Consider the following 14,623-nt stretch of genomic DNA (forward strand, 5'->3'; position numbering starts at 1 on the left):
TTCCATTCCCTTCTGAAGTGGCATCTGAGTAGCCCCGATTTCATTTCAAATTATTTCTATTTCTTAATTACATATCTTCAATCATTCCTTTACATTGATCCTTCATCTCCCCCCCTCTCCCCCCTTCCCCTCCTTCCCTCCCCGAGACTTCCCAGAACAAAGTACAGGGTATAAAATTAACAATCATAAATTAAAATACAACATAAGTCATAATCCATAGTCACTCCTCTCTCTAAGACCTTAACTCCCCTTCTAGAAACAAAAAAGTACATTCTTCTTCTATTCCATTATATATCAGTCCATTCCACTCCTAAAATCTTCAGAATCTTCCAATTAAATTAGTATTTCCAGTTCATCAATAAAATACATAGTTTTTAATATCCAATCTTCATCGATTAACACCAAATATATATCAATCCATTCCACTCCTGAAGTCTTCAGAATCTTATAGTTTTTAATATCCAATCTTCATCGATCAAGACCAAGACAATATTCCATCTTCCAGTATTCATCAGAAATTCTTTTATAATATACCTTTCTTCCTTAAACAGTCTCCCAAATATAATTCATATTTCCAGCTTAAATTCTTAAAATTTTATCCAATCTCCAAATATAAAGAATATTCTACTTCTCATATCTTTAATATCACTTACATAAATCAAATAACATTGCTAATATTAATATTTCTTCAATTTACCTTACATATGTCAAATAACATTATTAAAATTATACCTATAACTTATATCCAAAATATATCAATTATAACAATTAAATTCTATTTAACCAAATACCAATATTACATCCATAATCCAAATTCATAAATTTTTCTATCTGTCCTCCAAAATTAAACAATATTCCATCTTCCCATTCCTTTATACCTCACATATATCAAATAGTAACACCTTATACCCAAAATAGATCAGTTATAAAAATTAAACCCTATATATATATATATATTAAAAAAAAATACCATTAAAATCACATCTTACGCATTCTCTTTCCCCTTGTCTTCTATCTTACACATTTTCCACCATCTGCTCACCAATCAGCTTAACATCTAACAATAAAGAATTTCCAATCTTTAATATATTGGTGTAAAAATCTCTTGTTGAAAAACTTATTAAGAAAAGATAAGCCTCCAAAAGTTCCTATAAATTTTTTTTTCCATATTTGAACTAAAGAAGTTTCCAAGATTTTAGTAGTTAGTTCTATTCGCTTAAGAGCCATTTTTAAACTGTAAAATCTACCAAAAAGAGAAAAAAAAATTCAATAAACTTTTCTTCTTAAACATTGTGATAAAGAAAAAGGTAAAAAGAAAAAAAATCATTAACAGTTCTTATTCATTCCATTTAAAAAGTAGCTTGTTATGTTCTTCTTATAGGTTCCACGCCAGCAGTTATAATAAGCATTTCCTTAACTTTCACTTCCAATACACAAAACACCATTTGCTAAAATCTTCTTACAAGCAAATGCCAGCACACTCCAACACTTTTAAAAGCAGTTGTTTTTAATTGCTTAATTGCCATCTTCTTTTAAACTTTATTTCTTAAAATTAAAATTAATAAAAAAATCTTTTTAAATTTCTCTGCAACCACAGTCTTAAAATGTCTTCCTTTATCCTTTTGTAGTTATAACTTTCACTTTCCTTTGTATATTGCAAATGCCATTTTAAATCCACTCAGGTTGAAAGTTAGTTCAAAGGAAAGCTATTTAAAAAACAAAGTTAAGATTTATTACTTGCAAATTCTTGCTAGTCCTCCTGCTTCATTCTGTCTGTGTTGAGTTCTCTTTAAAAATAAACCTCGGCACAGAGATGGTTGCGGCTTCTCATTCTGTATAAACAGAAGCACCCTGGGCACGGAGCTTCGTCAGGCTGAAGGGGAGCTCTCACCCTTTGATCCCCTGGTTAAATTCCAGGGGCTCCCGGGGAGCTCTACCCAAACCTGATCACTCTTCTCTCCCCCTTCTCCCGGGGGAAAGAATTCCAAACTGTTTGACAGCCCATTTACGCTGTCAGGGACGATTTGACGAAACCCAGGGCAGACGATCCCAAAGGGACGTCCACGAAGCCTGCGTTGCCAACGGAAGTCTCCCTTTACATTTTTGAGCTTTTTATGGCTGTGTGAAGTGTGAAGTGCAGCTGCTTTTACATTGTGTGCAAGTCAGTTGTGTTGTGTTGTGTGTGTGTAAAGTGTAAAAGTTGGTTTTTGGTACCTTTTATTGTTTTTATACTTTGTTTATTATTTTTATTATTTATTGTTATTGGCCACATCCACCCAGTCATCTGATCACCAAGCCATGCCCACCAATTAAGCCACGCCCACAGAACTGGTAGGGAAAATTTTTTAGATTTCACCCCTGTTACAGCCTGTTGAAAGGTATAAACATTGAAAGAGAGAGATTTATTCATCTGCATATTGATTAGGAAAGTGTTCACATTAAAATATAAATCAAACAAATTTACCTCTGTTTCTGTATGAGATATTTGAGAGTTATTTCAGCAGTAGATATGTAAAGGAAATCTGTAATGGATTTGTTTTGCCTCAAATGATTTGATCTACCAAATGAAATGCCATGAGGTCATGGATGACAGTGGTAAATGCAATAAATTATTGATCATGACTGCTAAAATATACTTGGAAAATCTTCCAAAATTAATATTAATATATATTTAGAAAAAATACATAAAATATCCTATATTTGAGGAAATTGATAGAAAACCGAGTGGAATAGAGAAAAAAACATCCAAAAAGATAATTATTAAGGTAAACATACAGAGAAGTGGTGCCTTTCTTTTAGTTGCATGCAAAAAAATACGTATCTAAAGGAATAGGAAGGCCAAATAGACAGCATAACAGCTGCAGATTTCAGATTAGATTCTGAAAATACTAATAAACTAATTCACGGTCCTTGTTCCCAGACCAATGCAAAGGTTTATGAAATGTTATTGGGCTTTTTCATTTATTTGCTTAATTTATTAGTCAACTTAGCAAGGCAGTGTATATTTCTATTATTATGGTTGGTTGTACAGATAGCCAGATATTTAAACAGTATATGGCATTTTTGTCCACTTATCAAGTTCTTTCCAAGGACCTGGGATAGGCAGAGGTTGTTATTTAATAATGTTAAAAATATTGTTGCAGGAATGTAATTTGTTCTAAATAGAGTTACAGTGATTTTGTCCTTGCTGATGCTATTTAAGAGGTATTATTATGATTTCAAATCAGAACAGGATAAAAATCATAATCAAATAACAAATAGCAATCATATCAGGAAAATACCAAGGCAGTTATGTATGAAACATACAATACAATCAAATGCTGCATTGCAGATCATTCTTCCCCAAGGTCTGATGATGAAAAAACTAGAACTTTCCTAAATGACTATCAGGTTGGAGATATATGTACTTATGACATATGTGGGAGTACTATTCCAGAGGGCAGGAATGATCACAGAGAAGACTAGTCCCCAAAGTCCCATAAGACAGTGCTATCTGAAGCACGTTGACCATGCAAGACTTTATCAGAGGGACATAAATAATCAAAGATAAGCAACCCTGCAGGTATTTAGACTCTAAGCTATGAAGAGCTTTATAGGAGACAACCATCTTCTTAATTTGCACCTATAAATAAAGGTGTTACAGGGACTAAAGAAGGGGTAACCCCTGCTTTTGACACCAGCTGTAGGTCTGACTGGTCTTTAAGGATACCCCCTCACAGTATGTCCTTGTGCATCAACAGTAGTCCAAACAAAAGGTGATTTAAAAGTGCATGATCATTTGGAGTGCCTCCTAATCCAGGTATGATTGACATGCAAGATGAATCTGTATTAAGGTCATGTTATACTTTAAAAAACTGCAGTTTGGCATTGTGTGGATGTGATATCAACAGAAAAATAAGTCAACCTTATCACTAAATTTAAGCCTTAATATGGGGGTTGGGCATATTTGCAGTGGGACTCTATCTTAGCTTAGCTATGCTTCTCCCTGCCCCCACTGGAATCTTCTCGCCTGCCCTCCAGTCTCCATCAATCTAATCTCTCCCAAATCTCCAAGGAGTTACATTAGGCTCTGAGAACCACTCGTCATCCAGTTCACATCACCCAATGCTCATCAACCAGCATGTGTCCCAGGGAGTTGCATATGATTAACACTCAGCTTCTTAGGTCCAAAACATTGGTTCTTGTATCAATTGTCTACTCATTGGTACTCAGTATTTCCTTGCCACCACTACTCATGATTCTCCAAACCAACAAGCTACAACAGTGTTTCACCAGCATCCCCAACCTGCCAACCTCATCATAGCTGTTCTCCAGTAAGTAAGATCCTCATCAGCTTTGGCCATCATATCCATCACATCTAACATGATTCTAGTCAGCCATCATCTGGGAACCCAGGTCTCATTAGTCATTCCAAGGTTATTTTGGGAATTTGAAGTTCCCAAATGACTTGGGGTCCCAAGAAGAACACATTGTAATAGTCCATTTGAGATAGCAGATATACATACATGAGTGCAGCCAAGCCTGACCATATAAAGTAGTGATGCATCTCATTTGTTATGAGTGAGCTGCCTGAAAGCCCAGAATGGTTTTGAATAACAGTTACTTGGGAACAATCAAGGGAAAGGAAGTTTTGTGTTGGGAAATGGTAAATTATTGCCAATCTTAAAATCCTGGGTGAAAATGAACACTTTTTAAATTTCATTTTTGTTATTTTGTTATATTCCTTCCTTTCTTCCCTCCTTCCCTCCTTCCCTCCTCCCTCCTTCCTCTTTACTATGGTAAAGAAGCCAATAACAGAAAGGGAAAATCAATTCCATTTTACTTCTAAAATGAAAGGACAGAATATATTTTCCACTGCACTAAAACTCAAGTGCAATGTTGTCTTGCCATCAGCCATGGGTCCTTGAGGTCACTGCTTAATAGCATAGGTTGGCAAATCTTTCTACTTCCATCTGAAAGTCAGCCAGAACAATGGTCTGATCCAGGGATCTCAATTATCTCACTGTACAATCTCTTTGTGGAGAGTATGGCACAGTAAAATTATGTCTCTCCATCCATCATCCATCCATCTATCCTATCTATCTATCTATCTATCTATCTATCTATCTATCTATCTATCTATCTATCTATCTATCTATCTATCTATCTATCTATCTATCTATCTATCCATCCATCCATCTATCTCACTATTGTTATTTTTTACCACATCTTTGTTTTACATGGTTTTTGGAAACCAATGGCTTTGTTTTTTTTGTTTTTGTCATTGCCAAAAATAATCAGCCAAATCCTATTAAGGTTTCTGCTATAACTGCATATCTCTTGAAAATCTGCTTCTACAGAAATCCATGGATTTTTCTTCCCTTTCTTCCATATACTATGTTGATCCATATTGACCCAGAAAATAGAACAAAAATGCAATATAAGATGTACAATCATAAAGTGATGGACTCCTAAAATTACTCCAAGTTTACATATTCATAAAAATTGTTTTCCACCCTGATTCAGCTGATAAGAACAATTGGGGGTTTACTTGTAAATGTCTTAGGACTGCTGTGTGCTCCAGTTTTGCTGGATATCTTGGTTTAAAAATGGAAAGATTAAATTATTCCTTCTTTTGAACTAACACTTTTTCAAAGATACTTATTTTCATATTCTGTGCACCAATATATGTAGCAGAAACATCAAGCTTCAGATGAAACAAGCAAACAAAACAAACAAAAACCCCCCACTCACTTTCTTATCTCTTTTCCCTTTCATTTCACCACAGAAGACAAGATCTGGACAGTGGTACAGCACAATAACACAGAATTGACTCATGTCCACGGATTTGATCCTAGGAAGCCGTACACCATGAACTTCAGTTACAATAGCAGTGGGGATCAGCTGGAAGCAATAACAAATAATGCTGAATATTGTGAACAGGAGACAATTTACCATTGTAAACAGTCACGTCTGCTGAATTCCCCAAGTAAGTGCCATCTATTGAAGTCTTTCTGGGTTTTTGTTCGTTTGTTTGTTTTTTGTTTCTATTGTTTTAGTTTCTGTAATACAGCAATGTACATATTCTTAGATAAGATCAAATAATTGAAATGAGAGCATGGGTAATTTTATTTACTTATTTATATTCTGCCTTTATTATTATTTTTATAAATAGTTCAAAGTGGCCAACATACCTAATACTCCTTCCTCCTCCTATATTCCCCACCACAATAACTCTGTTATGTATGTTGGACAGAGATATAGTGACTGGCCAGAAGTCAATAATACAAATGATAGGAAGTATAAAATAATATCAAATATTTTAAAAAGCAACGTCTTAACAACAAATACTACCTAATGTTAGTGACACATAATAGTGTGATCTTTTAAAAGCAACTTCTGTACGGTCAGCTTGCTCCATTTACTTAAGACAAATTACTGGTAAGAGAAAGTGAAAAAGAAAACTCAAAATCTTATAATTATAAATAAAAACTATTGATGTTACCACACATAAATTAAAACTGTTCTTACACAGGGCTAACACATCCATGTTGAAAAATCCAGGTGACCTGCTAAAAGGCAGCAAAGAGATACAGAAACACTAGTTATTTTATGACTACTCATGTTCTTCATTTAAGTAAATACAGTCTTCTCAATATTTGTAGTAGACAGAATTAAAGTTCTTTCTAAGTAATCAATAGGGCAGAATAGCTAATAATTATGGGGAGTAACAGAACTTCAATGATTAACGGAGAATGGCTATAAGCACTCTTCACACTTACAACTAATTAGCATGTAATTACCATTTGGGAGAGCTCTTAAAGAGATAAAGATGTGGGTTTTTTCCCCCCAAAATGAAGCTAGACATGTTTATGAAAAATGTGTTTTTATACATTTGCAATTTAATACTTGGCAGCTGAAATCAGGAACAAAACCAATCTTTTTTTCTTTAGTTGTTTTTATCTCACATTCATTATTTTTATAAGTAACTCAAGGCAGAGAACTTACCTAATACTTCTTCTCTTCCTGTTGTCTTAACAACAACAACTCGGTGAAGTGGGTTTGGCTGAAAGAGAGAATGAATGGCCCAAAGTTACTTTCATGTCTAAGGTGGGACTAGAATTCACAATCTCCTGGTTTCTAGCCTGGTGCCTTAACTTCTAGACCAAACTGGCTGAACTTTTCTTAGATCAAACAGGGCTCTTCTTCTTCCTTAACTAGTTCATTAATTTAGCTCTATATCTTAAAGAAGAAAGTGAAATCAGATCTAAGCTCTCCATCTTAATTACAAAACCAAGGTAAAGTGGTTAAAAATAAAATAACAAACCAATAATGATGTGTCAAAGTGCTTTTATATGTGCTTCAAATAATAATTCTCATGCTATCATCCCAAATTGTATTTGTCAGTTGTCTATATCAGGTGTTGTTATATGAAACATGGTCTCCTGTCTTCTGAGAATATTTAATGATTGGCAGATGCATCTTCTACAATCTAATTATCACTTGACTAATTAAAATTTTCATTTTGAGAATGATTGCCTACAACCTATTCATGATGCTGTCTTGTTTCTTCCCAGCAAAGCTGATACTTATTTTTTCATATTTTTTTAAAAAGTCATTTTACATGGAAGGAATCAAGAAATATGTAATGTAAATATATAATTGTCAGCAAAGGAGAAATGTTAAATGGCTTGCAGTATGTTATTACCAGAAAATGCTTGAACTGATATATATGTCGAGGTTCCAGAAAAACCTCTTCTGCATAAAAAAAACTCAGAAGCCATTGTTTTCCAGAGTTCTTTACTAGCATGAGGAAACTGGCACACGATGAGTGAAATTCCAAAACTGAATTTCCGGATTCTTTTCCCCAGTTATACAAACCCCAAGAGTCCCACCCCCCTGACCCCTTTGATGGTCACATGGTCCCACGTTCTCCCAGTTCATTCGAATATCTTCTTGCCACTCTTCCTGCAGATGTGAACACCATTCGACCTTGACCGCTTGAAGAATGTTACCATACCTCTCAGCCCCCCTTCCTCCCCTCAGGGGAAAAATGTGGCAGCGTCTGGAACCCTAAAGTCTAATATGGTTTCCAGGCCTGACAATATATATATATAAGTGGTTCTTCAGAAAATGGGACAGATATTTTCAAAGTTCAAAAGGATGGATTAATAGCCATCTTATTTATGCAATCAAAGCTCTGTGTATCTTACACTGCAACAAGATGCTCAGATTGTTTAGGTTGAGGTAGGCTATAAATAAGCTATTTTGGGACTCAAACAAATGTTCGAACAAATTGGGACTCGAACAATTGAAAGCATTGGTCTTACGGGTAGTCCTCTGGTTATGACCACAGTTGAGCCCAGAATTTCTTCTGTTAAGCAAGACAGTTGTTCAGTGAGTTGCGCTCCATTTTATGACCTTTATTACCGTGGTTGTTAAGCAAATCACTGCAATTGTTAAGTTAATAACAGAGTTAAGTGAATCTGGATTCCCCATTGACTTTGCTTGTCAGAAGGTTGGAAAAGGGGATCACATGACCCTGGGACACTGCAACTGCCATAAATACACGGCAGTTGCCAAGCATCCGAATTTTGATCATGAGACCTAGGATGCTTCTGTGATAATTACTGTGAAAAGTGGTCAATGTTCAGTGCTGTTGGAGCTTTGAATGGTCACCAAATGAATGGTTGTAAGTCAAGGACTACCTTTATATTCTTTCTTTTATTCCTTTCCTGTTCTATCTCCGTCCTCACTCTGGAGTAACGAGCTGGCCTACAGCCAGTGGGTTCACGACTCCTATCAGTCCTGGCCGAGAGAACGCAGCTGCCTGCCAAAAAGTTCAAACAGATTAAGACTTCAGCTCACTTCGACACGGTTCAGCTAATTTGCTTCCCATGGTACTGAGAGCAATCCCAAAGCTCCTTATATATCCTGTGGGGTGGGGCTCCTGCCCCACCCTTCCCTCTGATGACGCCGCCTCTCTAATCTTCTGAAGCGCGGGTCGATCCAGCCTTGATTAGTATGATTATCAGCTGCATCTGAGGGCGTAGCCTGAGGAGGGGAGGAATCGGGATGTCGGCCTCATTACGTCCTCTGACTGGCCTGGTTCTGGCTCCTGGAGCCGGGCCAAAGGAATCAGTGTTTCTGAGGTAAGCCTTACTGGCCCTTCCCCCTCATTCTCGGAGTCACTTTCGGGCATGGGACCAGGTTCAGGGGCTGGAGCCATAACATTTCCTTTGTTGTTTGACTTAGTTCTTGGCTCTTAGTTTGCTTTCATCTTGCTCTAATTCCCCCAATTTGATGCCTTCTTCATCTTGCTAGGTAGCAGAAGCTACCACAGAAAACCAAGATAAGGAAAACTGTTCTAAACTGTGTGTTATAATAGCTTTCAGGGTTTTATTTTCCTTTGCAGTATCTTAAACTGTTTATCACTTACTAGTTTTGGATGTGCATTTCTTAATTCTTCAATTCTTTACCCAAACTTCCTCATTGCTGCATTGGGTCTGCCTTGCTGCTATCAACATGAGTCTCAAAATTAAATCCCCAAAAACTTGTCACCATTGGTGCTTGTTTGTTTGTTGCTATTTCTTCTCATCCGTTCTGCTCTGAGCAACTTCGTGTTGCTCATTGAATTTATGAGGCCATGCACATACTTCACTGAGGGAAGAATTGAGGATTTCATATAGAAATGTCTTCTGTCCATCCACATTTGGTGACACAGATAGTTTGGTTGGGAAAGATGGTTGCTGAGGAAGGAAGGAAGGAAGGAAGGAAGACAGGTTTTGGAAGTTTTCTTACTATTTGTCCAAAAATGCAAATAAAACATGTTGTAGACACCATAAGAATTTTGACATTCAAACCAAAATCTTTTTTTCCCCATAAAATAGTAGTAGCAGTATGGAATGATTAAAAAAAAGAAAGTCCAAATTCTTTATTCTGTTGATTGATGGGTGAGTTCGCTTTTCTTGAAAAAGAGATTTAAATTCATGCTATCCAAAGTAGTTGTGATAATATGTTTTGTTGAAAACTGTTTTTAAAATCACAAATCTATGAAAAAATACAGTAAATATTAGGTAAATGAAATAATAAATTTTTAAAAAGCCGTAAAAATGGTTTTAAAGTAAACCAAATTAAAATAGGCAGATTCCCTCTTCTGTAATGAAAACTGTTGGGGACATTGTTTTTCACCGAGTGAAAGTTTTGTTAGCATGAATGGGTTGCTGAAGGTGGACATATTTTTCCACAAGTGTTTCAGTCATAGGATGAATTCTTATATATCATTCAAATCAATACTTTCTGTATATGTCCATAGGAAAAAAATTACAATTAAATACATGAGTGATAAATGTTTCCTCAAATCAAATTGGACTCTTGTGACTTCATGGACAGATCCATTAAATTTTCTTGGTAACTATTTTCACTGTATTTTCCTCCTTCAAATATGCCTACTCAATGCTTCACCTAAAACCCTATTATCTAAATATTGTTTAATCTCAACATATACCCCATTGTGATTTTTAACACAGGAATTACAATACATTACAAACCTAAAAGGCAGTAATTAAATCCCAATCCACAGAAACAGACCAATGAATTTAGGCTACACTAGAATTCACAGAGTATGTCCCTCAAGCAACTCTTGTGTTAACATTATCCATTTACAAGAGCATCAGCTAAGGAACATGTTACCACTTCTTAACAACTGATTAACAACTTGCAAGATGTAATTTAGCAACAAGGTAATTTGGAGAAGGATTCTTGAAAAATTATTTTTCATCGATTTGCAGTGGCTAAATGTTTGCTGTAATGTTTTCATGCTTTTATGCCTGTGTGATATTTTAATCTAGTTTATGTAGATTGATGAAGCTTTTCAGGATGTGATTTGTGGATTCAACTAATTGTTGGGGTTATGTTGCTCAAATGCAGTATTGGTCTATGTGCAGTATTGGTCTACAGTTCTGTGTTTAAGTGAAAGATTCACTGCTTTTTGTAAATGTTCACATTTTTTTAAATTACAGAACATAGAAAATGGATATTGCATGCATTATGAAAGACAGCCTTTCCATTAATTATGCAGCAGTCACATACCTCTTTCTGAATATTAGTTATAAATATATTAGTTCATATTAGTTCATATGATTAATTTCCCATCTGATTTCCTATTTTAAGGAAATGTTGATTAATGTAAGAGAACTGTAGGAACTATTGGGGTCCCCCCCCCATCTCTCTCTTGTACTTTTATACAAATAAATTAAAGTATATTTTAAAAAAACTGGAAAGAGAAACTTGATAATTGTTGACAATATTTGTTTTTTTTTTGGGGGGGGGGTTAGTCAATTTTATATAGGGAGACTTACAACAAAGCTAAAAAACCAGTTAAATGAATAAGTAGTAAAATATTATTATGATGGTAAAAAATTCAAAACCTACAAAAATGGGGCTGAACAAGAAGAAATATTAGGTGAGAAGATGTTAATAATACAGAAGTCACCTCAATTCTTCCCTGGTCCACTGGAATATGAATGTCTGATAAATTTTGAAGACCTTCCAAAGGTCAAAAGTGAAGAAGCCAGGGGTGAAGTCTATTTACCTTCCTTACCAGTTCGGAAGTGCATGTGCATCAAAAAACACATTGCTTCCTGGTTAAAACCAGGAAGTAATGACACCTGGGTGGGTGGACGGAGCTTTGCTCCACCATCGCTACCAGATCATCGAACCACTGACCACGGGCGCTAACGGCTCACCAGATCCAGTCAAAACTGGGAGCATTTCACCCCTGGAAGAAGCCAATCTTACTCTGGGGTAAAGGTATTTCTCAAAGAGAGCACCACAACAGAAAAGTCCCATTGCTTAGGTCCTAGCAAATGTACTGTAGATCTCTAGATGACAGCTAGAGACATAGCATGCCTTCTTTGCTGGATCTGTTGGGATGAGTAGATGCCATCAGGAAAGACAATCCCTTAGATAACCCATTCTCATAGTAAGTAGGGCTTTAACAATCAAAACAACAACCTTGGATTAGACCTGAAAACAAACTGGTAACCAATGCAGTTTGTAGAGCAGAGATGTTCTGCTAGAAACATGTGGTCAGTGCCATTAGCAAAACTACTAAGACGTTAAGTACAAAAAAGTTTGTTATATCATCCCTCTCCTACACATGCCAGAGACCATCAAATTTAAAAGGATCCAGAAAATCTGCTTAGGTCCTGTGCTTCTCAATCACATTCCCCCAAAAGGGTAGGTTAATACTGAAAGAACATTTTCTAGTATAGTAGGATCCAGCAATGGCTTCTTGAAGAGAGAGCAAACCAAGGCCTCCTTAAGAGCTGAAGGAACAACAGCCTCAGTCAAGGAAGAATTCACCACCACTAGAACCCAACAAACTGGGGGATTCTAGTGATCAGGTGGCTTAGCTCACTGTCTGGAAGATCCTGTCCACTTCCTCAGTATAGAAGCTCTCTGTAGCAAACAAATGTCCACAGGAATGACTAATATGTGGTTAACGTTGTCAAGCAGTGTTTCTCAACCTTGGAAACTTTTAAGATACACAGACTGCTGCTTGGGGAATTCTGGAAGTTGAAATCCACATATTTTAAACTTCCCAAGGTTTAGAAACATTGCTATAAATTAATGGATTTTGTGATACTAATGTTCCGCTGATTATGTTCCTTGGTGCAAGTATGTTAGTATTTACTGTATCCATAGATCAATTTTTTTTATCATTATATTGATTAAAATTGTAACGTTACTTATTCTGTCTTTCTGAAACATTTTAGGCTTGATTGCCAGAAGCTCAAATGACTTGGTTTAAGTCATCTAAAAGAAATATATTTGTTTTAAAATATAAATATTTTTAATTGATTGTCGATTTTTACAGTCATGTTTTGAAGGAACCATGCAGGTTATGGTGCCTACAAGGCATGAATTATATGATGTTGGATGATGCAATGGTCTCCATAAAGGAAAAGGAAAAGTCACTGAATGTGAACAATCCAGTAGAGACAATATCTTCACAGAATATTTTACAGAACTTAAGATGCTAGTTTTATATTGTACTAGAACAGCCTTCCCCAGCTTTGTGCTTTCCAATATGCTAAGAATTTTAATTGTAGCATATACTGTAAGGAGAAAACCAGGTTGACCAAGCAGATGGAAGGAGATAGATCAATGCTTTACAAGTAGAATAAGCTGGAAAGCAGACACACATAATTGGATCTGGCTGTTGTCCAAACAAAGACAATCTTTTATAGGCTGTCCAAGTCAAATGTTGCAACTAAAGTGTTTGCATAGACAGTCATTTTCTACCTTGAAAGGACATCATAAGCCAAGGAATCTTGCAACTTGTAGCTCCCAGCTGGCTTCTCAGATGACACAGATGAGCACAGACTTAAAATTAAAGGATTCTAACACTAGTGGCTATTGGTCCATAACTTTTGCTGAAAAAGAAGATAGGTTAGTGCAAAAGTAAGTTCTTGCATGGTGATTCTAAAAATTGAAGAAAAGAAAAGTTTATTGCCGCTTTCTCAGATTTATTTGCATATGGAATATATATAGTAAGAAAATTGACTATATGCAGGGGTGTGCTAAAGCCAGTTTGTATGTCTCATAAAAACCGATTTTTTGGAGTTTTGTGAACTAGCTGAGTAGAGCTGAATGCCTGACCACAATGAAGCCAGCAGAAGCAGTAGTTACACATTTATTTAGTACACATTTACATATGTTTTTAAAATACAGTAATTTGGAATCTTTGAGTTTGAAACCAAACAGGAAGAAAGGTTAAGCTGGGGACTATATATATAGACTAAATTAGCCATTTAATTATGTTTGTTCAATTCTTGTTTAACCAAAATAACAATGATTGTTGAATGTGAATATCCGTTTTATCTCATTCTGAAAAACCTAAATGCTTAGGGACTCTAAGTTCTTAAATATATTTAGAAGCATCAACAGAAGGAGAGTCTGTTTAAGATTTCAGAACTAAGTGTCACATTTCTGCATATTATCGTAACCATTTTAATAAGCACTTCAAAAAATACATTTTAGACATGGAAAACATTTCATACAGCATCACATATACAAGATTCACAGAGGTGTCATGTGTAACACCAAAGTATATTGTTATAAAATATTCAGTAGGGGCTGATAGGTAATTTATACTTGAAATTTAAATAAAGAAAGTATTATTGGTTCTAGAATTAAAAGATCGACTCTGAGCTGCAGAATTCAGGTCTGTTTTTTGACAAATTGCTCATGAAATGTAATCACTTCTGTGCAGTTAAAGTGGTCCATTCTGTTCATAACTGCTGTAGCAAAATATTGTTTTCTTTCAGTGCTGAAATAATGTCTGGTTAAGTGCTCACACTTATCAGTTTAGTACCATTTGTGTCTTAATCCCTTTGTTGACATGGAGATGTCTTAGCCTATATACACATAAATACATACATTATATATGTATGTGTGTGTGTGTGTGTGTGTGTGTGTGTTTTCTGAGGTTTTCGCGGGTGTTTGTATGTAGGTAAATATTTAAGTAAATACATAACCTACATACAAATCCCCCTGCAACTCAGACTAACCTGAGCACAACCAAGCCCCCCCACCCAAACAGAACACACCCCCATCCAATCAGAGCACAGCCAACCCC

General features: G+C 35.7%; 1 protein-coding gene across 1 annotated transcript in view; it reads left to right on the top strand.

Annotated features, from left to right (window-relative positions):
* CNTNAP5 (contactin associated protein family member 5) overlaps window positions 1-14,623 on the top strand; it is a 472,018-nt gene that overhangs the window by 341,330 nt on the left and 116,065 nt on the right. Inside the window, exon 13 of the mRNA XM_058195711.1 lies at window positions 5,768-5,968. Within this exon, the coding sequence (XP_058051694.1) occupies window positions 5,768-5,968 (201 nt within the window). The remainder of the gene's footprint in view (window positions 1-5,767; window positions 5,969-14,623) is intronic.

Source organism: Ahaetulla prasina, chromosome 1 (assembly GCF_028640845.1).
Source record: "Ahaetulla prasina isolate Xishuangbanna chromosome 1, ASM2864084v1, whole genome shotgun sequence".
Classification (NCBI taxonomy): domain Eukaryota; kingdom Metazoa; phylum Chordata; class Lepidosauria; order Squamata; family Colubridae; genus Ahaetulla; species Ahaetulla prasina.